Source organism: Peromyscus maniculatus, chromosome 22 (genome assembly GCF_049852395.1).
Source record: "Peromyscus maniculatus bairdii isolate BWxNUB_F1_BW_parent chromosome 22, HU_Pman_BW_mat_3.1, whole genome shotgun sequence".
Classification (NCBI taxonomy): Eukaryota; Metazoa; Chordata; class Mammalia; order Rodentia; family Cricetidae; genus Peromyscus; species Peromyscus maniculatus.
Genome location: NC_134873.1, coordinates 23502614 through 23529419, shown reverse-complemented (window position 1 = coordinate 23529419; position 26806 = coordinate 23502614). Strand labels below are relative to the sequence as shown.

Sequence of the window (26806 nt, the reverse complement as noted above, 5' to 3'; positions counted from 1 at the left end):
TCATTCATTCATTCAACAGATATTTACAACAGATCAACGAAATTTTTGTCCTATGGAATTTACATTCTCATTGGTGAGACCCGGTAACTCCTTAAATTTACTTAAATATTTCAGTCTACCAGAGTGAGAAAAGTGCTTTAGGAAAAGAAGAGATGAGAGAGGAGAAGGTGTCACCCACTGGGGAAGAGGGGCCAGCAGAGCAGAAGGGGCTGGGTGGTAAGTGAAGAGCTGAGGAAGGGGAGAGGCGAGAGACCAGGCCACAACAGGTCCTGTGAGGACGTGGTTCTCAACCTTCCTAACACTGAGACCCTTCGATACAGTTCCTCATGTTGTGGAACCTCATGTGACGCCCCACCACCACCATAAAAATCACTGTCGTTGCTACTCTGTAACTGTTGTGAATCGTAATGTAAATATGTTTGGAGCTAGAGGTTTGACCAAGGGGTCTCGACCCAGAGGTTGAGAATCACGGCTGTGGGGCCTTGCCAGTCCTGGAAGAACTCTGGTCGAGGAAAGGAGCCATTTCTAGGGTTGGGCAGAGCAATGCTCTTCTCTTCATTCAGTGTGACTCGTGGCTGGAAGCTGAGGTCTGCAGCACGGGGGGGTGGGGGTGGAGGACGACAGACAGGTCTTTCAGCTCCCACAGCTTCAGGTTGGTTGTGTTTATTTGGAGCTTATGCTTTTGTGTTTGTGTTTAGACAGGGTCTGTCAGCTCTGGCTGTCCCCGAACTCGTGTAGTCCAGGTTGGCTTGAAACGGACAGACATCCATCTTCCTCTTCACCTGCACTATGGTGCCTGGCTAGGGATGGTTTTTGTTTTTGTTTTTTAAAGTTCATGTTCCCCAGACTGGCCTCAAATTCAGGATGTACCCACCAGGGTTAACTTGAACCATCTGCCCCCACACAGGCATGTACCACCACAACCAGCTCTATGTGCTCCTAGGGAACAAACCTGGCTAGGGCTTCGGCTTCCTGTCTGCTAAGTGAACCCTCTACCAACAGAACTACATCCCAGGCTGGTTCCATTGTTTCTGACAAGGATTAAAGATGTGTTCTATCTTCAGAGGGACCGTAAAGTTTGCATTTCCATGACATTAGTAGTCCTTACTTGTAACCAGCTTCTAGAATACATTGTGAAAGCATCACAACTTGGCTTTCTCAGTTCCAAGGGCTAGACGTCTGAAATCAGGGTGCAGGCCACCCTCCTTCCCAAGCCTCCAAGGAGGATTCTCTTGTGCTCCTGCTTCTGAGGAGGCAGGAAGCTCCTGAGTTCACAGACTAAGTCTTGTCTGTGTTTCCACCGTGAGGCTATGTTCCCTGCTCGCTCTCTCTCTTTCTCTCTCTTTCTCTCTCTTTCTCTCTCTTTCTCTCTCTTTCTCTCTCTCTCTCTCTCTCTCTCTCTCTCTCTCTCTCTCTCTCTTCTCTCCTCCCTCCCTCCCTCCCTCCCTCCCTCCCTCCCTCCCTCCCTCCCTCCCTCCCTCCCTCCCTCCCTCCCTCCCTCCCTCCCTCCCTCCCTCTCTCTCTCTCTCTCTCTCTCTCTCTCTCTCTCTCTCTCTCTCTCGGGTTTCTCCAAGTAGCCTCCACTGTCCTGGAACTCACTCTATAGACCAGGCTGGCCTTAAAAATGGAGATCCACCTGCCTCTGCCTCCCAAACGCTGGTGTGTGCCACCACCACCCAAGTCAAATTTCCTCTTATAAGAACATCAGCCTACTCGATTTAGAACACATTCAGAATGACCACTCTACAAAGACCTGTTACCAGCTAGGTTGTATTTATAGATTCTGGGTGGCCATAAATTGGTGGGACTCAATATTCAATCCAGTACACCACTTATGATCATGACGTAGACCCAATATCAAGACTGAAAGACAATGGAAGTTGGACAAACTTTTTTTTTTTTTTTTTGGCTTTATATGGCCATGGGACTATGGAAGTCAGGGAGTAGAATGCGATGATTTGAATGATAAATATCCTGTTTCTAGCCTTTGAATGCATGTCACGGGGGTGGGGGTGGGGGTGGCAGATTTGAGAGCTTAGACTTGTGGCATGTTTGCTGTTTCCGCCACCAAGCCTGGTGCTTGCCACCATGCTTTCCCCGCTGTGATGGCGACAAACTCACCATCACACTAGGAACTTGAAGCCCAAAGAAACCATAAGTTGCTTTGGTCAGAGTATTTTATCACAGCAACAGCAATATAACTACTACAGGATTCTTTTCTTGTTTAAAGAAGGGTATGTCTAATCCCCCACAGATAAACTACAGGAAACCATAGGAGCACTTCAAGAACTCGGGATTCCTGGAGTTTTAGTTTGGACTTCTGGGAGGATATCAGACCGCCCCCCCTCCCCCCCAGGATCCAGTGTGGCCAACGTGCTGAGGAAAACAACCTTGACTTGCCAGGGAAATCAAAAGAATTACTGGGGAATGTGCTTCAACTCTTCTCCGAGTTGAGCTAGATGCTGCTGGCTTCTTTTCTGAGACAGGCTGATTGGCTGTGACCTATCTTCCAGTCTCAAGCTCTGGAGTGCTGGTATCACACACTACTCTGCCCAGCTGGGCTGATTCCAAGGTATCTACTGTTTGTGGCAAGTTCTCAAGTTAATTTTATTGTCCAGAGATGCTAGGAAGGGGTGGTTTATGCCAACAGGAAAAATTCTCCTTAATTCCATGCATTCTTTGCTATACACCAAATAAACAGATTTTCTGAGTGTTACTGGGGCTGCCTTTAGGGAAACTCAAATCTGAGTGGGTGGTGGGTATGATTTATCCAACTGGCTGAGGCTAGCTCAGTTCATTTATGTATGTCTAAATGTATGTGCACCATGTGAACAGAAGCCAGAGGGGGCATTGAACCTGCACCCAGGACCTCTGCAAGAGCATCTAGCATCTAGAGTTGTCTCTTTAATCAAGCACTCAGCAAAACAGCCAGGTTCCTCCTGTGTCCGTCACAATGAAGCCTTCTTCCCTAGATGTGTTTCTGTGGTGTTGGGGATGATGTGAGGACTGATCCATGTTAGTTAAGAGTTGCACCACTGAGCCTTTACTCCTAACTCGCCATGGCCTTTGCATCTAAGATACTGGACAAAATGCCTGAAGGCCATGCTGTGTAGTTGGGCTTTTATCTTAAAGACTAGACAAAGGAAGGACAGGCCTCTGCACCACAAACACACCCTCGTACCACAGCCCCTTACCCTCCTGACTTCTGTATCTAGAGCACCTGAAGACCTCCAGAGACCTTAACTCAGGCCTGGGCAAGTTGGGGAGGGAGGACAGACAATGAAGTGTTCTTCTCTCCTCCACAAGAAAACCATCCTGAAGAAATAGCATCCAAAGGACACAGACATGATGACGTATGCTCCTTTCCTGGGCAGGATACTTCCAAGAGCTTTACCTTTCCCACAAACCCAGATGACTGATTTTCTGGCTCTGATCAGACCAAGATTAAACAACCAAACTCTGAGATAAACAAGTGAGTGTAATGGTGTTCCCTCTTCCCACTTAGCATTATGGAAATCTCCATTTGAGATTCCCAGAGGGACTGCACCCTACCTGGCAGCTATCAGAGTAACACAGAAATAAAAGAGCCTGTCTCCATTAAGAATCAAGCCCTAGGGCTGGAGCGATGGCTCAGTGGTTAAGGGCCTGAATTTTTATTTCCCAGCAACTACATGGTGGCTCACAACCATCGATAATGGGATCCGATACCCTCCTTCTGGTGGGCAGATCTATACGCAGACACAGCACTTACACAAAATATATAAATACACCTTAAAAAAACAAACAAACCAAAACCCTAAGCCCTATGTATTTTCAATTCCTACAATCAATAATCTAAGTAATTAGCCCACCAGGGCACCCAGGCTGTTGACACAGCCAAATTGACAGTCTGAAAATAGTAAGGTAATTCTCAAATTCAGGCTTGAACCCAGCATGCACTTTCCTAGACCACTGTCTTGAATTGATGTGGAAAGGAAGCCACATGTTTGTGTGAAGTTAAGTGACTTAAGCTGGCAATCAAGATTATAACTGAGATACAGAAGGATATTGTATCTAGAGAAAAACACAAGACCAGGTTTATTTCATACAATGTTATTCACACGTTTCATTTTCTAATTTATACATAATATACAAAGAAGTGAAGATAACATTTCATATGAACCAATAAGAGCCAGGACTTACACAAACTGGTCCAGAAACAATCTATATCAAAAGGAGACACTCAAGAGTAAAGCCTAGGCGGTTTCTGCCCAATCAGATTTCTTTATTCTGAAATGTCGATTTTTCTAAAGTTCCATGCCAACATACTAGAAGGTAGAATCAGGGTGGGCACCAAAACTGGCAGATCATAAAATTTCTACACGAACAGGTATTTTTATAGAATATGCCTAAAAATATCAGGAGGACTGGGTTGTCAGCACTGGGAAGTATGAATCAGGACTGCTAGAGGAGGATTCAGTTCCAAATAACTTTCTCTAGGACTTGCCACTTTCTGAACTGAGTGACAGCTGCCCGAGCATCCAAAAGTAAGGGTGAAGGGGAACCAGGAAGAGCTGCTAATCTCAAATCGGCAGCTTTGACCCTGAAACCATGGGCCGATGAGGGAAAGTTTCGTTCAATCCAGGGTCAAGACACTCTGAGGCTGGCAAAATAAAGTGAGATAAGGAGGCAGAGTGCTTCTCTACACGGGAGAAAATACTGCTACTGTGACAGGGACATGCTGATGAGCCAGTGTGACTGAGAATGGTGACAAGTGGCTGGATTTAATGGCCTCACCAAGGAATGTTGGGTTAGAAAGCTAGAGTAACTCAACATCAACATCAACATCAAATACTCCTGGCACCCGAAACTTGATGCCAAACTTGAAGGTTCATGATCTGAGTAACAAAAGGATAGACCTTTCGACTCAACATTGTGCTCTGATTGTTTTTGTTCTGCAGACCTCTAGTAAAAAATCCCTTCTACAATTTATCTGACAGAATAGCATGTTCATTTCAGTTTTCAGCACTGAACATAAGTGGGTCAACATAAATGTTTATACAAAATACTGACTTCAACAAAATACAAAGCACTTTCTTTATCTTTCAGAAACTGAATATACAAAGCAATTTTTTTCCAAAATATTTTCATAGGCAAAGGATTAAAAACGATTTTAATTATACACATATGGTCACAATTTTGCCTTAAAAAGATTGTTGGGAAATGTACATAAGGCCGCTTGTAAATGTACATCATGTTACTGTTATAATGTCTTATGTCCAGAGGAAAAAATGTTATCATACAGATTTGCTCTTACTTGGGAGTAGGCTATTCAAAAATACAGTACTCTTCTGTACAAAGAAAAAAGTCACATCACATTTAAAGATGGAAAAGCATTGGCCTCTGTGGTAATCAAATCTCAGTCCAATACTTTCTATTTACTATGCACAATACCCTGACTTCAATTGAAAGTGATCCAGATCCTAGCATGTCCATTATCAACAGAGTCAACAACTATGTTATAAAACAAAATGTTTTCCACAATAATAAAAAGAAAGCTGGTTCATACTTCTGAAACCATATAAAGATAAAAAATTTTTAAAAAATCACTCTCAATTTGGAGAAATAAATTTACATTATACAACACTATACTGCCAGGTTAAAGAGGGCAGGGATGTAAATGTACACTAAAATGCAAATGTTTCCCAAAGAGATAAAACAGATTCCATTTACAGCATGAAGGTTTACAAATGTACACCTGTACAACCAAGGAGAGTTACTACGAAATTAGCAAGGCTTTCATAACAAACACTGAAACAAGATCTGCTTTCAAATTGTAAACTTACATCTACCCCCTACATACACAATGTGTTTATTTATAGGAAGAAAAAAAAAAGCTCTCTGAATATGCAATCATGCTAAATGCTGAGCTATCAGTTCACTTTTCAGTGGCCTCTCTCACCTCTATCGGGTTCCTATTTATGTATCTACTATGAAAACGCAGAATAAAACAACACTTCCTCAACAGTCTTTAATTCTATAATTAGAACAAAATACAAATCTCCATCCGTTCTTGTTGCAAACCAAACTGAAAAGTTAGTGTGAAATTTAACTTTTCATTCAGTGCAGTTTGGACTGAATGGAAGTGCCACCATGATTTCTTTTTCTAACTCATTACAGTAAGTATATACAATTCTTCTGTACATCGCCAGGGACATTATAGGGCAGTAATTTTATTAAAACCACATCCACTGTAAATAATGTTATCTCAAATCATTTTATTCTTGTCTGTTTGAGTTTTTCTTTGCATGATAGTTTGTGAATTACCAAAATACAACTTAACTTTCTTTTTAAAATATTAATAATATTTATGCAGTTGATTGTTAATCTGTTATAAAAGGCTTCACATAAAGGAAAAAAATAAGAACTATAATTCTATGTACATCTATATAAACCTGTTGTGCTATGGGGTTGTAGACCTACCAGACTGCAAGCCAGTTTATTAAAATACTGTACTTTTCCCTTTAAAAACTATTTTTTTTTTGTGACTTTACAAGGTATAAATTTACAAAATATGTGACAACTTTTTTTCCTTTTTTTGTTTCTTTTTTGTTTGGGGGGGGGGATACAGTTATATCATATACAGGCATTCTGTGCTTCACCAGAAATCCAATCTGATAGGTCTCCACTCAGGGTTGAATATAATTTATAATTCACCAACCCACCCCCTAAATATACACAAGAACCTTAAAAATTTACAAATGGATGAAGAAAGTCAATAAATAGTTTTGCTTTAAAAAAAAAAAATCAAAGATTCATAGTTGAATTGTGTTTTGATAATTCACAAAGAAAACCCATTCTTTAAACATGGTTGACCCCTTCTCCTTTCCCTTAGAGCATTCCATTTGGTGGTCCTCCGATAGGCCCTAGATCTGGGCTGTTTTTCAAATAATATTTTTCCAACTTGGCCAGTATATGCTTCCCATACGTATATTTGCGAAGAGTAGTAATATGAGGTCGAATCTGAAAAACAAAGAATCTTGTTTAAAAAAAAAACAAAAACAAAAAAAACCCTAAGCTATTATCGTTTCTGTTTTTTAATTCATTTTCTTGCGTGATGTGGACATGCCAGTTCAGTATATGGAGGTCAGGGGACAACTTGAGAGTGTTCTCTACTTCTACCATGTGGGTTCTGGGGATTAAACTCAGGTCTTCAGGCTTGGTGGCAAGTACCTGAGCCATCTTGCCTAGTTTGTGATTTAAAATAGCTCCCTCAAGTCTGGATAATCTGGATAATCTTGCTGTTAAAAATTAAAAAGCTTATTAGGTACAAAACCAATTCTGAACCATAAAATTCTCTCAAAAATACTTAAAAAGGTAACGCTCCCTTTGTTCAATGATAAACAAGCTACTGCTGTGTCACATACAGACGAAGAAAGCCCTAACTACAGTGTACCAGGGTGCTGCTGTGTTCTTTAAACTATACTGCCCCTACCCAGCTCGACCTGCAATGAATGCAGTTCAACTGTCACAAGGCAGACTAATGAACAGGCACTCTTCACACAGGGACACACAGCCTGTAAGGTTCCAGAGTACCAACGGGCAATATCTAGGAAGTCACCTACAAAAAAAATTATGCAACGGTTTTTTAGAATGCATTATATAAACATCTAAAAAACACTATATATACTGTGGGCTCAATAAGTACTATAAATTAAAATTAAGGTTGCAAAAAAAAACCCCATTAATTTAAAGGATGCATTTTTAAAATCTCAGTGCTATAATGAAGAGCTGCTGTTGTTAATTGCCATGCACTGGCAATGGCCCTGGCAAAATGCATAGCATGATGGGATCTTGAGATTATTTTCTCTTGATAAAGGGAAAGATTCTAAGAGTGAGATGTTGTCTCATGTTTACTAAAGCAATCAAGTCAGAGAGAGCATTAACATATTTTTTCAGTTTTGTTTTTGTTGATTCTTAGTTATGTAGTCTAGCATCAAACTTGGAATCCTCCCATACTGGCCTCCTGGGCAGGAACTATAGACTTGTACAACTAAGCCCAGCTTTAGAGCTCTTTTTAATATTATATTTTTTCTTATGAAAATTAATAATTTTTTTAATTAATTAATTTTTTTTTTATTTTATGGGCTGGAGAGAAGTCTCAGTGGTTAAGAGCACTTGTTCTTGTAGAGGAAGTGGGTTTAAATCCCAGCAGCCACATGGCAACTCACAAATACCCATAATTCCAGTTCCAAGGGATCTGATGCTCCCCATGGGCACCAGGTACACATGTGGTATATATACATATATGCAGGCAACACATACACATAAAATACATGAATCTAAAATACAAGGACAAACCCCCAAACACAAATTACACTTTGTGTGTGAGCACATGCGTACCATGGCATACTTCAAAGGACAATCTGTATGAGTCAACTTTCTCCTTCCATCATATTTGGAGCCCAGAGATCCAATACAGGTCAAAAGACCTGGCAGCAAACAACTCTACTTTATGAGCCACTTTGCCAGCAGAATTAGTGATTTTAAAGAATCATTAGATTCAAGAGGGGAAATAGCTTGAAGTATAATACATAATGTAAAGAAAAATTCTGTCTTGAAAAGGATCGAGTTTATTTTTAATTGCGCGTGCATAGGTGCTCAGGTGCCCACTGACGTCAGAAGAGGTACCAGATACCCTAGAACTGGAGTTATAGATGCTTGTGAGCCACCATGACGGTGCCAGGAATTGAAACTGTCCTTTGGAAGAGCAGCTCCCTTAATGGGAAAATCTAATACTATGTAAAATTAAAAAGAAAAGAAAAGAAAAAAAAAAAATCTCAGTGAGGCTGGAGAGATGGATGGCTCAGGGGTTAAGCACACTGGCTGCTCTTCTAGAAGACCAGATTTCAATTTCCAGCAACCACATGGTGGCTCACAACCATCTGTAATGAGATCTGGTGCCCTCTTCTAGCATGCATGCAGAACACTGTATGTGATAAATCTTTTAAATAAATGTTTATTTTTTTAAAGGGGGCTTATTACAAATGCACCATCTTTCTAAAGAAAGGGGAATATTATAGATATGATAGTATGAAAGGGTAGATTATTGAATCTACTTTAAAACAGTCGGTGCTCTTAACCACTGAGCCATCTCTCCAGCCCCCAGATTTTAGTTTATTACAAATTTAAAGTTAATTTTGTTATCTGTATGTGTATTTCTACTCTTGCTAAAGGTATTATGTTTATATAGCTCATTTAAAATTATAATATATAATTAAAAATACAGATTAATAGTCATCTAGGATAATCAAACTTATAGTCATTTTAATTAAGTTTTTTAGATATATAAAGATGGTAGGTAATCTTCAAACACTTCAAAGACTTACAGAATATGGCATTTAGAATGTTTTAAAAACTTAGACTTTCTGGACAGTTCAAAGAGAAAGATGGGCATTGAAGACACACCATATGGAGTTTATCATCTTCTTTGCACAAAATGGCCTGCTGGGCAAAGAACTGCTCTTGCGTGAACTGCTTGACAGTATGTTATACAAAGTGGACATCCAGGACCTATAGAAAAATTACCACTAAATTTTGCCAAAACAAGGCGAGAGAGATGGTCCTTCAGGTCCCTGCTTCACAGAAGAGACTGCCAGATATTCTACAAACACAGGGAGAAGTGACTAAAAAACTCTAGGCCTATAGGCTGAAAATGGATGCCCCAATGTTGCAGAGGAACTTTGGGTGACTGTCCAGGCTGTCTCTGTCATTCTAGATTTATGGAAGTTGCTTACAATACTTAAGTAATATTACATCCTTCTGTAGTCTTTGATGTACTGAAGACTAAATAGTTATAATGTTCCTTGGTTATGATGAAAGATAAATTAGATATAAAACCTTAGACTCACAAGTATAGGATAGATAAGTCTATGTGCAAAAAAAAAAAAAGATGGTGTAACTTATCACAGAGCTGTGCACCGTATTACCTTGTGCATGATTATCTTTCTCTGAGCAGGTTCGGCCATATCAATCATCTTCTGAACCACGTAATTGGCATACTGATCCTTCATCATGGTGTATAAGGCACTGTGAGGACCATCATTCTGACAGCAAACTTCGTCAATCAGTAAAGCTCTCTCAGCACGGGAAGCATGAGTAACACACTTTTCTACTACATTGCTAAAAATTAAAAGCACACACACAGAAACTTTGTTATGTTTCTTTCTGTATAGTCAAAATATTCTTGACTTTTCAATTTGCTCCAATGTACTAGAAAACAAGGTAAAATTTCTAGTTTTGTAATTACTTTTAAAACAAAAATGGTACCCCACAACTTGACACGTATAAATTTAACTACAGGCCCACTACAAAAAGGAGCTGGAAGAACTGGCTGCTACAATACCTGGCAAATTTGTGTTGACTCAGGGCTAACACCTTTCCTCTGATTTCAGAAACAATTTTGCTTTTGTCTTCAGGTCGCCCATGTTCAAGCACATGCTGAATAACATAATTGCCATACTGATCCTGTAACAAGACACTTAAAAATTACTTTCCATCATTAAGAAGTGAAAGAATACAATTAACTTCCTTTGCCTCGTTATTTTCATAGTTTAACAAATTACATTACTCAACAAACAAAACAAAACAAACAAAAACCCCCACAAAAACAAAAACCCACAAAAACAAAATCCAAATCCACAAACACTTCCAATTCTTTGGTGACATTTACCTGTACCAGCTGCTCTGTATGTTGGTGAAGTTCTTCTAAGATGGGTAAGGTCTGCTCTGCAGTGCAGTGCTCTAGGATACGCTGAATGACTCTGCAGCCATAAGGATGGGTTGAAAGCACAAACACCTTGAGGTAAATAGAAGGGTGGAAACGTACATTTTCTGTTATTTCTGAATCACTGTATGAGACTGACAGATGACAGACAACACGATCACCCAGTTTAAACTAGCCGAGTGGTGGATCCATGTTTAACATGATCAGAACATGAGCATTCCCCAACACATATATGGAGGTCTGTTTTCCCCCACTGTGGGATCTGGGGAGTCAAATTCAGGTCATCAGGCTTGACAGCATTTCCCTTTGACTTGCTGAGCCCCTGTAGGTTGTGCAGCAACCTAAGGTAATTTTGATCAAAAAGGAGATGTAGCTCAGTTGCCTTGCATGTGTAAGGCCTGGGTTCATTCCTCAAGAGGAAACCTAGTCACAGGATCAAGGGTGGACAGTGATGGAAATGAATGGATTTGGGGAAGAGGCAGCTTAGCAGTGTGCCTGGGATTTTTACCATTCTGTTCTTGGTACTAGTTGCTAGTTATTTTGCCTGTGTAAATACAGTTCCATGTCTTTTTCCTGCTCTTCTCTTTCTCTTAGAGATTATAGAAAAGACTTACCTCCTTCTATCTAACGACTAAATTACTAAGGAGGCAGACATCCTAAAGTACATTCATTTGTTTTGAAACAGTTCTCACATCCTAGCTGGCTCTCAGACATGATACCTAACTGAGAATGATACTGAACTTTCAAATGGCCTTGCTGCCATCTCCCAAACGCTGGGATTACAGATATGTACAACTGTACCCAACTTGCACTCCCCATTCCCCCAAAAAATTATTTATTTATTTAATGCACATTGGTGTCTTGCCTACATGTATGTCTGTATGAGGGTGTCAGATCCCCTTTAACTGGAATTACAGTTTTGAGCTGCTACCTGGGTGCTAAGAATTGAACCCAGGTCTTCTGGAAGAGCAGACAGTGCTCTTAACCTGAGCCATCTCTCCAATGTTCCCTAAATTCATGATGCTTAAAGAAAGCACCAGGTATAATCTTGTACTTTAAAGAATGCTAAATTCAAATCATAAAATGCTCTGCTAAGAAAATGAATGGCAAAAATCAATCTTACTTGTCCTTTGAAAGCATCAATGATGAACTGCAGTGACTGTGGCTGAACACATTCAATACATTTTTGTACAACATGGTTTCCATTTTGATCTTTCACACATTTGAGCACATGGCCATCTAGCTCCTTTACCATTTCACTCTGCAAAAAAGTCATTTAAAAAATTATCTCATCAGAAAATCCAGGAGAGTTAAAAAATATTCACATGGAACAAAGGTAAAAATATCACCAAAGTATACCCAAAAGTATTTTCTGTTTTTGTTTTAGTGTGTGAGAATTTAGAAACCATTCAAAATGAAAATTATTAAAGCAAGTCATGGATAGCAATGTTAATGATATATGCTGACATAACCCAGTGATGGTGAACTCGCCATATTTAAACTACAATTTTTACTGTGTACATGGTTCCTGCATCTTTTAAAATGGGTATCTATACTTTTTTGTTTTGTTCTGTTTTTTTTTTTTTTATTTTGAGAAAGGGTTCTCTGTGTAGTCTTGGCTGTCCTCAAACTCACTCTATAGACCAGGCTAGCCTTGAACTCACAGAGATTCACCTGCTTCTGCCTCTCAAATACTATGATTAAAGATGTGTACCATCACCACCACCCAGGATAATAAACACTTTAAAAAATTATTTTGGTGACCAATTTAGCACCTCCATCCTTTATTCCTAAGGAATCATAATTAATGTCTGTATGAGTTTATCAAAGTGCATAAAACAGAGTAAAACATGGGACAATAGTTTTAGCTGTGTTTCATCTGTTATCAATAACTGTCATTACTGATGGGCATTTTTCTTGTTGTCTAATGTTTACCATAAAAGTTGTAATAAACTTTTACTATTTACTATTAACATAATTTGTATGTCTTATTAGAATAGAAAATATTACTGCTAAGAAATAAGGCACACATTATCTAAAGAATCTTTAACTCAACTATATTCCAACACAATTATGGAGGAATCCTGTTAAGTCAACCTACAACATGGATTTATGCTTCAACTAAAACAGACTGAATTATAAAATATAATTAACTTAAAAACCCATAACTTAAAAAAGATACTATTATCTATTAACCAGTTCTCATTAAGACAGTATCAGTCCCTTTTATTTCCAAATACCAAAGGCACAGCTATGGAGAGACTATGCTACTTTTGATACCTATGACCGACTTAAAGCTTTGAGTATTCAAATATGTTGGCTTTCTCTACTGTGCCATATTTCAATAAATCTAAAACTAAGAATTTCTTCCACAGGAATAATGGAGTTTTCTTCCAGATTTTAAGTTTTGTGATTAAGGTGTACGTACACACACACACACACACACAAATACATGTACTTAAAAAATTCTTTTTTTTTTTTTTTTTTGGTTTTTCGAGACAGGGTTTCTCTGTGTAGCGCGCCTTACACATTTACCCACCTCCCTCCTCCTTGCTGGTTAGTTTTATGTCAACTTGACACAAACTAGAATCATTTTGGAAGAGGAACCTCAAGTGACAAATTGCCCCTACCAGACGGACCCATGGCAAGCCTGTGGTGCATTTTCTTAGTTAGTTACTGATGTGGAAGGGCCCAGATGACTGTGTTGGTGTCACCCCTGGGCTGGTGATCTATATCTGGGCTGAGTGGATGCTATAAAAAAGAGGCTGAGAAAGCCATGGAGAGCAAGCCAGTAAGCAGCACCCTCCATTGCCTCTGTATCAGCTCCTGCCTCCAGGTCTTGACCTCACTTCCGTCAAGTGAGCTGAAATAAATAAACCCGTTCCTCTGTAAGTCGATTTTGGTCATGGTAGTTTTGTTTTTTTATTTATTTGCTTATTATATATACAGTGTTCTGTCTGCATGTACACCTGCAGGATGTAAGATGGCACCAGATCTCATACATGGTTGTAAGCCATCATATAGTTGCTGGGAATGAACTCAGGACCTCTAGAAGAACAACCAGTGCTCTTACCCTCTGAGCCATCTCTCCAGACCTGGTCACTGGGTTTTTAATCAACAGACATAGAGATCTTAAGACACCATCCTCCTTCTGTTTTTAAACCTACAGAATTTACTTTAATTGTCTAATAGTCAAAACTGGCTTTCTAAATGATTAATATGAAGTTAAGAAAAAAGCTCTTTTGTTTACTTATAGTTTCCCGTTATATAAACACATAAAATAAATTTATGGTGTTTGCCGGGTGGTGGTGGCGCATGCCTTTAATCCGGAGCACTCAGGAAGCAGAGCCAGGTGGATCTCTGTGAGTTCAAGGCCAGCCTGGTCTACAGAGTGAGTTCCAGGAAAGGCGCAAAGCTACACAGAGAAACCCTGTCTTGAAAAACCAAAAATCTGGTAAAGTAACATTTATTCTCATAGCTCTGAATACTATTGTCTATTTCAAATTATTTTAAAGATTATATTCATAACTTATTAGGAGGCCCAATGAATGTTAACGGGAATTACATTGGTCCTTTATTAAAATACTCTTATCATTCAACACACACACACACACACACACACACTTTTCTTTAAAATCAAGTAAATCTTTTTCTAAGACAATTTTTTAATTATTATTTTAAAAATTTTTATGTGTATCTATGTGAGATTATGGCATGTATGCTTGGGTATGAACTGAACTTAGGTCCTCTAGTAGAGCAGCATGTGCTCTAAAGTGTGTATACACACACACACACACACACACACACACACACACACACACACACACACACGTATTTACTAACTAGAACATGAGAATGTTGCTTAAAATCCGTACAATAGAAATACTGGGTAGACCCCGAATAAACTGCAAACAGTGTAATGCATGCTGAAACTGCAGGTAAGAAGAAGGTAGGTGTTCAGGGCCCTTCTCTGTAACCCACGACGACAGCCACTCAGCTCTCCAGGGCTGGACGTGGCCCTGTTCTGTACATAGATAGACTGCTATTTTCCTAATAAAGTACAGCAGGAAAAGAAAAAAAAAAAAAAGAAGAAGGTAGGTGACTGCAAAGACACATCACTTGGCACTCCATGGAAGGAACAGCAGTGAATGGGTAACACATCCAAGACCCACTATGGAACTTAGAATAGCAATGACTGTTCTAGACACATTTTATAAAAAGATCTTGAAGTCTCCCGGTAGAAACTGTTAGGTCATTTTTTTCTCCAGATTGTGAGATAAAAAGAAATTTAACTTTAAATATTACAAAACTTGTATCTCAACTTACAATTACCTGCTGATCAGAAGAAATAGACTCCAATGCTTTCTGAATAACACGGCAGCCATACATCTGCAAGGCTAATGGTAGAACATGACCACGAATACGAGTGGCCAGGGCTAATTTCTGATCCAAACTTCCAAACTGAAAGACAGTAAGAAGTCAGTATGAGAGTACTTTGCTAAACTTGACCAACATACTATCTGCTACACTTTGTAACTATAGTAAAATCTAACACTCAAGAAGCACTTGTAGTAGTTACCTTTTGTGGAGTGTTGAATCACATTAAAATTAACTTGTTTTTTATCTTATTATCTTTACACAATCACCCCTACCACATATGGTCTCACTATGTAGCCCTGTCTGGCCTGGAACTCGGGAGATTCACCTGCTTCTGCCTCCTGAGTACTGGAGCTATGTGTGCAACCTAAAGATTTGTACAACAATGCCTGGCTTATCTGTACTCTTTCTCTTTTAAATTTATTTTGAAAAACATGTATGTGTGTGCCCTCAAAGGGAGGCGTCAGAGTCCCCGGAACAAGTGGTTGTGAGTCTCACTATATGGGTGCGGGGGAAACAAACCTTAATCAAAGCAGTAAGCACTCTCAACTGTGGAGCCAGCCATCTGTCTAGCCCTACTTTAGCCTTTTTGAGACAGGGTCTGTGTGTCACTAAACCTGGACATTGGTGATTCAGGCAGGCAGTCTCACCAAAAAGCCACAGGGTTCCTGTCTCTGGTCCCCCAGTGCTGGGATTACAGACACTCACTGACATGCCTAGCTACTTATGTGGGCACTTGGGGCCCAAATTCAGGTCTTTATGCACGCAGGACAAGTACTTTACTAGCCCTGGACATATGATTTTCAAATATCTTCTGATCTTAGTTCATTTTTATTGAGAATGACTACTGCCCAACTTTAGAGCTATTTGCTAGCAAAACTGAATGAGCATATATATAAATGTACTTACCTCAAAAAACTTCTGTATAACATAGTTTCCAAAAACATCTGTCATTAACTGATAGGCTGCCTGTAGAATTTCATTAAATACCATCTGTCGCTCAGCTGGAGTGGCTCTCTCTAGCTTTTGCTGTATGAATCTATAAGGGAAAAAATTTAAATCCCAAGATAAGCTAAAAACAATCTTTCTAAAGTCATCTGTATGCCCCACCGTGTGTGTGTGTGTGTGTGTGTGTGTGTGTGTGTGTGTGTGTGTGTGTGTGTGTGTGTGTGTGTGTGCGTGCGCGCGTAAAAGGATCTTGCAATACAATACAGCCCAGGCTGCCCTAAAAATCACTATGTAGCTTAGGGCAGCCTCAGGCACATGCCACTTCAGTCAGCAAAATTAAAAACTCTTACCTTTTCCTTTAAGGAAAAAAAAGGAAGGAAAAAAAAGAAAGGAATGAAGGATAGACAGAAAAAGAGTCTTACCATATAGCCGAGGAAGATAAACACAGATGTGTGAGAAACCATAACCACATACCTGGAGCCATGCTGGTCTTGAGAAAACTCGACTATATGTCCAATCAGGTCTCTGAGCTGAAGGTTGGGGAAGCGGTTGTTCCTGAAATCTTCCAATAACCTACTACGGCCGGAAGGCATGATATCAGACCTATTATAGCGGAGCCGAGAAGGAGGAAAGAGCTGGCTGCTGGAGCTAAACAGACTGGAAGTGCTTGAGGCACTTCGGTATTTTGCTTCTGCTCCAGGTGCTGCAGAGATATAGCGACCACTACCATTTGTCAGTCCTCCTACAACAAAGCAGCCGTGGTCAGCAAATATTTTTGACAAGGTATTCCACAGATAAATTACAATTTAAATGAGTCAATAAGCTTCAACAAAGCTTTCAACTATATTAACAAGTACGTTATAGTTACCTAGTAAAACGCAAATCTGTAGCCATGAAAATGATTCAAAATTCATTTGCAGTCTCAGGATGTAGCTCAGTGGTAGAGTGTTTGCCTAGCATACTCAAGGCCCTGAGTTCTATCCAACACCACAGGAAAAAAGATTCATTTATGGTACAATGGAATAACATTGAGTGGTAAATCTATACCTTTGGGGAACATATTAAAAATATATTTTCAAATATACTTCTATGTAAAGACAAGTCTGAAACTTTTAAAGAACCCATAGTATCCTTTTTTGAAACTTTTTTTGAAAATGTTTCATTGAAGATAGCCCCCATAAAATGCTATTATCCTGTAGATAAGGAATAGTAGTAACGAATAGCAGTTATTCCTAGAACCATAACCACAAGCCTCCAATATACGCTTATTCCATACAAGAAAATAAAAGGCAGTAACAGAAACAAACTTAAATATGAGGAAATTGTTTCTATTCTGAATAGTAGCTAAAGTACTTGACAGTGTCCTTTTAAAACAGGAAAATGTAAAGACAACTATAAGATTCAGATTTAGCAGTTACAAAACAATATCCACCATCAGCCTTCTCTTATACCAACTGTACATTAAATACAGTCGTGCTACAGAGTCAGCCCAGGCCAGTGTAGAGAGAACCCAATACCTGTGCAAAGTGGGAGGAAGATGTTACCTTTTAAAAAGGTATGAAAAGGCTCGGGAACAGGAAGTTAATACAGCAGTGTGAACGGCACTCTTTACCCCTCTACCTCTAGCAACTATCCTATCTTAATTTCCTTTCTGTGAATTCCTACAGCAATTCACAGCACAGTAAACATTTGAGAATCACTCACCCTTTGTTAAGTATCCTCAAACTACATCAAACTACATGCTAGATAACTGATGTCTAACACACTTACTAAATGACAACCTGAATCTTAGGGGAAGAAGACTTGGTATTTTTAAAGTGTATACACGTATGTGGATGCATGCACCCAGGTGGTGGTTTCCTTAGAGGACAAATATCAAAGCTCCCTAGAACAGCAGTTCTCAACCTGTAGATTGAACCCCTTTGGGAGTCGCATATCAGATATCCTGCATGTCAGATATTTACATTAAGACTCATTAACAGCAGCAAAGAAAATAATTTTATGGGTGGGGGTCACAATATGAGTAACTAACTGTAAAGGGTCACAGTGTTAGGAAGGTTGAGAACCACTGCCCTAGAGCTGGAATAATAGGTAGTCATATGCCACTCAAAGCCAGAAGCGAATTTGGGTCCTCTGCAAAAGGATTATGTGCTAACTGCTGAGCCATCTTTCCAGCTCAGACATTTTATGTAACATAGAGCCCCTAAAATTTCTTTCTAGAACAATCCTATTTAAAGTGTGTAATTTAGCCAAATTCTTTTTCAGTTCTAATTATTTCAGTAGTCACAAGTGAAATACTTGTGTTATAAAGCTCAGTATTTCAAATTCTGTTCAGGTTTTATGACTACCGCCAACTGGTTCTCATTATCTGTTTATATAATTGCATGGATGACTGATTTACCACACATTATTTATTTATTTTACATTTCTTTGGGGGTGGGATGGGGGTAGACAACAGAAGTCAGTTCTCTCATTCCATCATGTGGATCCTGGGGTTCAAACTCAGGTCCTCAAACCTGGTAGCAAGCACCTTACCCACTAAGTCCCCCTGTAGGCCTAGGCCACTTTACTTTTGAGACAGGGTCACATGCATCCCAGACCTGCCTTGAGTCCCTTGAACTCCTCCTGATCCTCTTGCTGTCACTTCTGAAGATTACAGAACTACATTACCACGCCTGGTTTATGTGGTGATAGGGGCAAATCCTAAGCCTTTGTGTATGCCAGCCAAGCATTCTACCAATTGTTCCATACATAGCACACACAGGCAATTTTATTCTTTGATACTGCAGTTAGCATGACTTTTACAAAAACTATACTCATTAGCTACTTACACCCTCTAATTGTTCATACATACACTCTTTGTACTACTGCTGTTAGTGGGGTCTAAACTTAACCTTAATGCACTAATGACTGTCAACACCAAATTGCCAAGGTGACTTTATGTGGCAATACCTATTTTATGTTACCAATACTTATCAGTAATTTCTCTATACTCGACATTCCTTGATGCTATTCTATTTGCTCCCCAAAGCCAATTCCCAATATGATCTTTGTTTAGTTAATAATGCCAAATTGATTAGAGCTTGAAAAGACACTATTTTTAGATGATAAAATAAATATAGTAAAATTCTAACATTTAGACAATCTAAACAAATAATAATTTGAGATTAACAAATAACTAACTGCCCTGTTTCTTCATGAGACCCCCAACTATTCCAAACTTATTGTAGAGCATGCAAACAAACTGGCCACCCTTATTTGTGCTTCTGCTGCCACTGAGATTGGGCCGCCTGCTATGTGAGAGGGCGGCAAATCCCATTCACTCTCTCCCTCTCACTAGCTTTAAACAACTATGAGTGGGTGTGTAGAACAAGCAGACCAGGACTCAGTACTGTCACTTTAGTCTAGGGTCTGACAGCAAAGTGACATGCCGCTAGTCAGTTAGGGTATGCTGCCTTCATGATATTATCTTTCATTTTCATTCATGACAATTTCAATTTCTCTGAGAAGTCTAATGATTTAGAATTCTTCCATACTAAGTAGCAGAAACTAAAAACATCATTTAAGAAAGTAAACTGGGTATGGTCTCACATGCCTTTACTCCCACAGCACGGGAGGCAGAGGCAAGTGGATCTTTCTGAGTTCCAGACCAGCCAAGGCTGTACAGTGTTGAATACAGTGTTAAAGAAAGCAATGCAGCAACCAAGCAGAACACATCTGGCTAGCTTCAATCACCACTCACCTCCCACTCAATCTGGAATAGCAATTCCTGATCTGTCTCAGACCTGCCTATCCTTACCATCCCTCTTCCCTGTTTCCTTTAAAACTCTGTGTGTTTTCTTCTTTCATCTTCTATGCATCCTAGAAACTCAAGTCTAGTTGCCAGGCTTGTTCCATGTTAAATATCTTTACCTGTTGAGCCATCTCACTGGGCCATATTTTTCTCTACTTGAGACAGTTTTAAGTTTAAGATCTCACTGCAGGTGGTTATGGGCCATCATGTGGTTGCTGGGAATTGAACTCAGGACCTCTAGAAGAGCAGTCAGTTCTCTTAACCACTGAGCCATCTCTCCAACAGCACAATTTCTAACAGTAGCAAAATTACAGTCATGAAGTAGCAACGAAAATAACTTTATGGTTGGGGGTCAGCACAACATAAGGAACTGTATTAAAGGGTTGCAGCATTAAGAAGGTTGAAAACCACTGCTCTAAGAGATTCTTATGGAGACAGCCATGTATTGACTTGATGGTGGCAGACTGGAGTTCTGTATCTTCAAGCCACAGAAAAGGGAAAACTGACAACACCTACCAGAAACTCAAAGGGTAAGGAAAAAGCTACCTCCAGAACCTTCAGAGTATGACCAAACCTGCACATTTATTTTAGACTTCTAGTCTTCAGAAGTACAAGATACATTCCTGTTCTCTGAAGTCATCTAGCTATCCATCCACTGACTAGAATACCGAGTACTAGTATGCTTAAACACAGAGTACATGTACCTACCAATCTCAAGTATGAAAGATGGAAGGACAGCACGACCATGTCACTTCAATTCATTAAAGATGCAATAACACAGCATTTCCCAGGTTAGTATGACTCAGATGTACTGTTTTCACTTTTTCCTCATGTTTAAAAACCTTGTATGTACACACACTAAAGTTCACATCTTTTTATGTTCCTCTACACAGGCAACATTGTTTTATGATGTTTCATTGTAACAATGACATATAACACAATGTCATCCTTTGTGATACAAATGTATTCCCATTTTGTGTTAAAGTAAGCCAGGGAACCTAAACAACTTAATCAAGAAAGCTTAACTACTAATTAGTTGTGCTGAATAAGCAATTTAAATTTTCAGAAATGCTCTGCTGCATTTCAAAGAAAACATTTAATATCATTTATAATATGTAAACTTAGAAAACTGACACTATATAGGGTATATAAACTGTGTAAAATGTTCTAATTATTAGCAATAATTATATATTTAGACATAGATACATAAGCATTTTGTTGGAGAAAAGACAAGTACTACATGTTTAAATTTATTTTAATTTTATTCCATGTACATTAGTGTTTGTTTTGTCTGTGTGAGGGTGTCAGAACCGTATTTACAGACAGTTGTGAGTTGTCATATGGGTCCTGGGAATTGAACCCAGGTCCTCTGGAAGAGCAGCCAGTGCTGCTGAGCCATCTCTCAAACTACAAAGAAATTTTTTTTTAAATTTTATTTTAAGGACTACATATTTAAATAATGAAGTGATGATAGTAAGAAGTTTGATGCCATCTTAATAGGCTAATATTTAAAAGCACAAATGACACAAGTATGTCATGTTAAATGTATAATTTTGTGAGAATATGTACAGAGACACTGGGTAACTGCAGACCAGAAGGTCTTTCACACAGCAGTATCTGGTATTCTACTGTCTATGATTCTTTTCTAAAAGCAGCTTAGAAGTCTTATCTTGTAGTCTCTAGGGCTCTAACTAAACGTATGGTGTATGGTATCATCACCACAGAAGGTACTTAAACCCCCTTCACTCAGACTATCTAAACAGACCAGGTTTTAACATATGACCCACTTAGTATTCAGACTGGTATATCATCTCCCTCAAAAACATACAGTTCTACCTCCATTATTCTATCAAAAGAGAATGATTGTCTGGTTTCAAAACTGCTTGGGCCGGGCGGTGGTGGCGCACGCCTTTAATCCCAGCACTCGGGAGGCAGAGCCAGGCGGATCTCTGTGAGTTCGAGGCCAGCCTGGGCTACCAAGTGAGCTCCAGGAAAGGCGCAAAGCTACGTAGAGAAACCCTGTCTCGGAAAAACCAAAAAAAAAAAAAAAAACAAAAACAAAAACAAAAACAAAACTGCTTGGATTTCTTTCATGAAAACTACCTCCTTTCTAGATCAATGAACACAAGAATACTCTGAAAACTCATTTTCTCATCTCCATCAAAAGATCAGCAAGGTAAATTTCTACTAGTTAACTACCATGGACAAAAGGACAAAAGTTATTTCATCCTTTCTGGTTTCACTTGGCTTTTCTCCGATACTTTTTGCCATACTGAAAAGACCACAGAGGTGCATCTGGATTTCTTTTTAAGTGACTGTTTTTCCTGTGTGTATGTATGTGCACCATATACACCCCTGGTGCCCTCAGAGATGAGAAGAGGGTATCTATCCCCTAGAACCAAAGTGACACCTGACAGTGAGAAGGATGCTGGGTACTGAATTTCAGTCCTCTCCAAGAACACTTACATGCTCTTAAGCGCTGAGCCATCTCTCCAGCAACTCAGCAGCCTTTCTTGATTGAGGTTATGAATTATATATAAGAGCAGGGTTATTTCTCTTAAGCCATGATTGGAGCGGTATCAAAATTTGTTATGAACACACACAAACATATTTATTTTCTTCCTTGGTGTTATTAAGTGGTAAAGAACTCAACTAGAAAGATATTGTGAAAGATGTACCAAACTTAGAAAAATCTTTTTTTTTGTTTTGTTTTGTTTTGTTTTGTTTAGTTTGAGACAGGGTTTCTCTGTGTAGCTTTGCAGCCTGTCCTGGAACTTGCTCTGTAGACCAGGCTGTTTTGAACTCAAGAGATCTGCCTGCTTCTTCCTCCACAACTTGTTGAGAGTCAATCTGCTACCACAAACTGTTGCCCAGGTTGGTACTGAACTTACAAATCTTCTTGCCTCAGTCTTCAAAATGCTGGGATCACAGGAGTGTACCAGCTTACTTAACTCTTTTTTTTTCCCCCCTTTTTTCGAGACAGGATTTCTCTATGTAGCTTTGGTGCCTGTCCTGGATCTCGCTCTGTAGACCAGGCTGGCCTCGACCTCACAGAGATCAGCCTGCCTCTGCCTCCCGAGTACTGGGATTAAAGGCATGCTCCACCGTCCAGTGTGTCTTGGTAACTCTTAAAGTTACAGAAAGGTCTGGACTTTCTAACTTGTAATGTATTGGGAAAAATAAACCTCAAAACAATTCTAACCACAAACCTGCCAACAACAAACTTAGTATGAACTACAAAGGAACATTATTGTTTCTACTGCAGAGAATTACTACCTTCCTGTAGAACTAAATTATTTAATAAAATAACGTGAGAGCACCACAAATGTACAAATTTGATGACAGAGAAGAGAGGTTGTGGTTTTTCTCAGCTAGAGTATATCACATTAAGTATTCAATTTTGGTTAAATTTGTGCTGGATAATTGGGTGTTTAGCACCTTTGGTTCAATTCTCTGCACTACCAAAAAAAAATTCTGCACTACCAAAACACAACAAACCAAATCTAAAGCAGAAGTTAATCAACTACATAAAAGACACTGAATAAGCAATTCATCTTAGTAATTATGAGTAAAACTTGTTATTTACATTCTATTTACAGTATTCTTTTAAAGATGTAAGACATTTATGTGTCTGCAGTGGCCCACGCCTTTAATCCCAGCACTTGGGAGGAAGAAGCAGGCAGATCTCTTGAGTTCAAGGACAGCCTGGTTTACAGAGCAAGTTCCAGGACAGGCAGTTTTTTAAGTGTACTTCAAGACTGCCTCACAGATCCTTGATTGCGCTTTTCCAATGATTGTCAATTAATAAAATTTCTTTTTAAAAACTTGAAAAAAATTGATAACACTAAATGAAGCCATTAGTTGGTACCTTTACAATGCTCTCAGGCTTTGGAACTACAGTGTGAAAATGAAATGGGAAGACAGACAATGGGCAAATAATGACAGTACATGATCAATTAAAGTCAGCAAAGCTGGAAAATCAAGTCAACAAATACAAGCAAAAGCTCTCATCTACAAAATATTTCAGCGGTGGGCATGAATTTTAAAACATATAAAAATTTAGACTTAAATTTCTATCTCCCATCCCATAAATCTTCTCCATTTAAAAATGTAATGGCACATGCAGTTCAGTCAATGGAATATATAGAGAGAAAAAGGAAAAACTACATGAAGGAGACAACACGGCTCAAGGCTTATGTGAACATACAGTGGGTCCTTGAGTTAAAAATCAAGTGTGCCATTCGAGTCCAACTGCAACCATAAATTACTTCTTTCTGCATGATACCTCTTTTCATATAGTAACTTCTGCAAAGTTCAGCAAGGGCACTTAATTGCAAACTCTTCACCTCATGAGGTCTAGGGCAACAGTGTTCCTTATGTGAAATGCAAAGGACTTCAAGTGTTTCTGAGATTTTCAGATTTTAGAGTATTTGTGTAGAACTCAATGCTGAGTATGCTCAGGATGAAAACTTGAATGAAAATGTTCGAAATAACAGGAGACTTTTGAGTGCTCAAAGATTTAAGTTTTGGACAAGAAGTCCAAATTGTACAAATTTAAACTTAGGCCTCAACTGATCTAGTACCAAAGTGTTATGACCAACCAAGTATTCTGTCTTAAATCTGGAATCATCTAAACATTAGCACCACAATGTTACAGATATGCTTTAAGGGTTCATGGTTAATTTTCACAGTCAATTTGACTGGATTTGGAATGAACAGGATACAGACTGCAAGGCTCATCTGTGAAGGTGTTTCCAGCATGGTTTATCTGAGGAAAACCATCCCTGAATGTGGACACACCATCCCACACCCGGGATTCCCAGAATGAATGAGAAGATGCAAAATGAGCATCACCAGTCCTAACTCCATATACAATGTAACCAACCACCTCACTATCCTGATACACAACTTCCTGCTATAATGGACTATATCCTCAAACCACAAGTCAAAATGAACTTGTTCCTTTACTGCTTCTGGTCGGTTATCTGGTTACAATTGTGAGAAAAATAACTAATACTAAGCGTAATGAACAAAATCATAAGAGCAAAAATTAAATCATTCTGTCTTAAAACCAGCACCACCAAAACCAATAAATTTTTATCTGCAGCCAGGTATGGAGGCACATGCCTTTAATCCCAGCACTCATGAGGGAAGAGACAGGCAGATCTCTGTGGGTTCCAGGCCAGCCTGGTCTGCACAGAGAGCGCCAGGCCAGCTAGAATCACACAGTGAGAGTCCCTGTTATAAAAACAAAACAAAATTTTATGCAGAAAGCCAACCATAAATTGCCCCATAAAACACAATTTTAGAATTTCTTTGTTTAACCCTCAAGAATAACTAAATTGAGAAAGGAATCTAAGTCTGATAATATTATACAATAAGCCTTCCTAAGGAAACAAAAATCCTCAGGATAATGTAAACATTACTTCTTGAAAGGCTAGTTAAAATACAGTACTCAAACACTTTTTAAAAATCATTCCATTCCTCATGTAACAGCGTAATAGAAAAGGCTTAACTGTATGCTGGCCTCAATTCTTTCAGTTATTAGTCTGAGCCTTTTGGGCTCATTTACTTTTTAATGTTTTCATTTTAAATGGATAGCTTTGAGCCAGTCTATGACAACACTAAGAATGAAATGATGAACATGAAGGGGTCTTAGGGAAAAATGACTAATGCTACTCAGTTAACACTGAAAAAGTTCATATTGGTTCTTTGCTTTTAACAATCACAGATAAAACACAAAAATGGGACATAGCCTAACAACCAATCAACTTGCCATCTGTTCACTCTTACACATCTCCTCTAAGAGGAGCAGTTGAATAAATCTGTCAAAGTCAGAAGTTTTAGCAAATACTACTACACAGGGAAAAAAAATCTTAGCAGTAAGTAATAATCCATTTTTAACATAAAATATTCTGATTAGGAGAAAAGATGAGTTCTAAAAATGTCTAATCCAGAGTGAATGTACTCCTATTTACTTACTCAACATCAATGAACCTTCACGATTCATAGCCATCTTTCACTCAACTACTTCCACTGAGTTCAAGGCTCATACTATACATCTTAACATTTCTTTTCATGGGGTTGGAGGCGCACATTTTTGAGAAAGCATTTAGTCTATCAAAACCAAGGAAAGACACAAAATGGTGCTTTATACCTAAGAAGTCCCAAACTAATCTAAATACTAAGAACATAAGCATTGGGACAAATTAGAAACCACTAACATATTTTAAGTCTATTAAAGGGGAGATACAGGAAGGCAATACTTGTCTAGCTCCAGAAAGAGTAAAATAATATTGTAAATATCCAGTAATCCTGATGAAGTGTGATGTACAAATGTTCCTTGACTTGGGACATCATATTCCAATAAGCCCAATGTAAGCTGACAAATCTACAATGCACAAATGCACCTAACCGACTAAGCAGCATAGCCTAGCCTATCTTACATTTGCCTACAACACTTACATTACCATACAGTTGGGCAAAATTAACATCCCAAAGTCTAATATTGACCAGTTCATGTAATTCACTGACTACTAAAGTGAAAAACATGACTGCATGATGCCCTTGTATTATAATGCAAGGTGCAGAACATGTATCCTTAACTAAAATGCTCATTTCCACAAAGGTGTGATTCAACAATTGCAAGTAAAAGACTGTTCACCTCAATATAACATCAGAAAATAACTCACTAAGCAGTGCTGACCCTAAGGCAGAATTTTAAGTAAACCTCAACAGGTATGTAGTTCATACCTATAATTTTGGCACTTTCAAGGTAGAAAGATTACAAATTCAAGGCTAGCCTGGGCTTGTATAGTGAGTTTGAGGTTAGCCTGGGCTATATAGCAAGATTCTCTTTTCCTCTCCTAAAAAGGAGTGACACAGAATTTATCTGAGGGGACCAAACTTAGTAAAACTTTTGG

The 26806-nt window shown here is 38.9% G+C and overlaps 1 protein-coding gene across 46 annotated transcripts in view; it reads right to left on the bottom strand.

Moving 5' to 3' along the window:
* Window positions 1–4047: 4047 nt before the first annotated feature.
* Window positions 4048–26806, bottom strand: part of Pum2 (pumilio RNA binding family member 2) — a 154823-nt gene continuing 132064 nt past the window's right edge. For 29 of the 46 annotated variants that reach the window (XM_076559832.1, XM_076559850.1, XM_076559845.1 and 26 more), the window contains 8 exons: window positions 16565–16832; window positions 16052–16181; window positions 15098–15226; window positions 11889–12026; window positions 10712–10837; window positions 10385–10506; window positions 9969–10161; window positions 4048–7002 (listed from right to left, as the gene is read on the bottom strand). In XM_076559832.1, coding sequence (XP_076415947.1) covers window positions 6871–7002; window positions 9969–10161; window positions 10385–10506; window positions 10712–10837; window positions 11889–12026; window positions 15098–15226; window positions 16052–16181; window positions 16565–16832 — 1238 coding nt within the window. In that variant the 3' untranslated portion in view covers window positions 4048–6870. Of the gene's footprint in view, window positions 7003–9968; window positions 10162–10384; window positions 10507–10711; window positions 10838–11888; window positions 12027–15091; window positions 15227–16051; window positions 16182–16564; window positions 16833–26806 lie in introns of all 46 variants that reach the window. The other 17 variants (XM_076559813.1, XM_076559838.1, XM_076559810.1 and 14 more) reach the window with 1 other exon arrangement.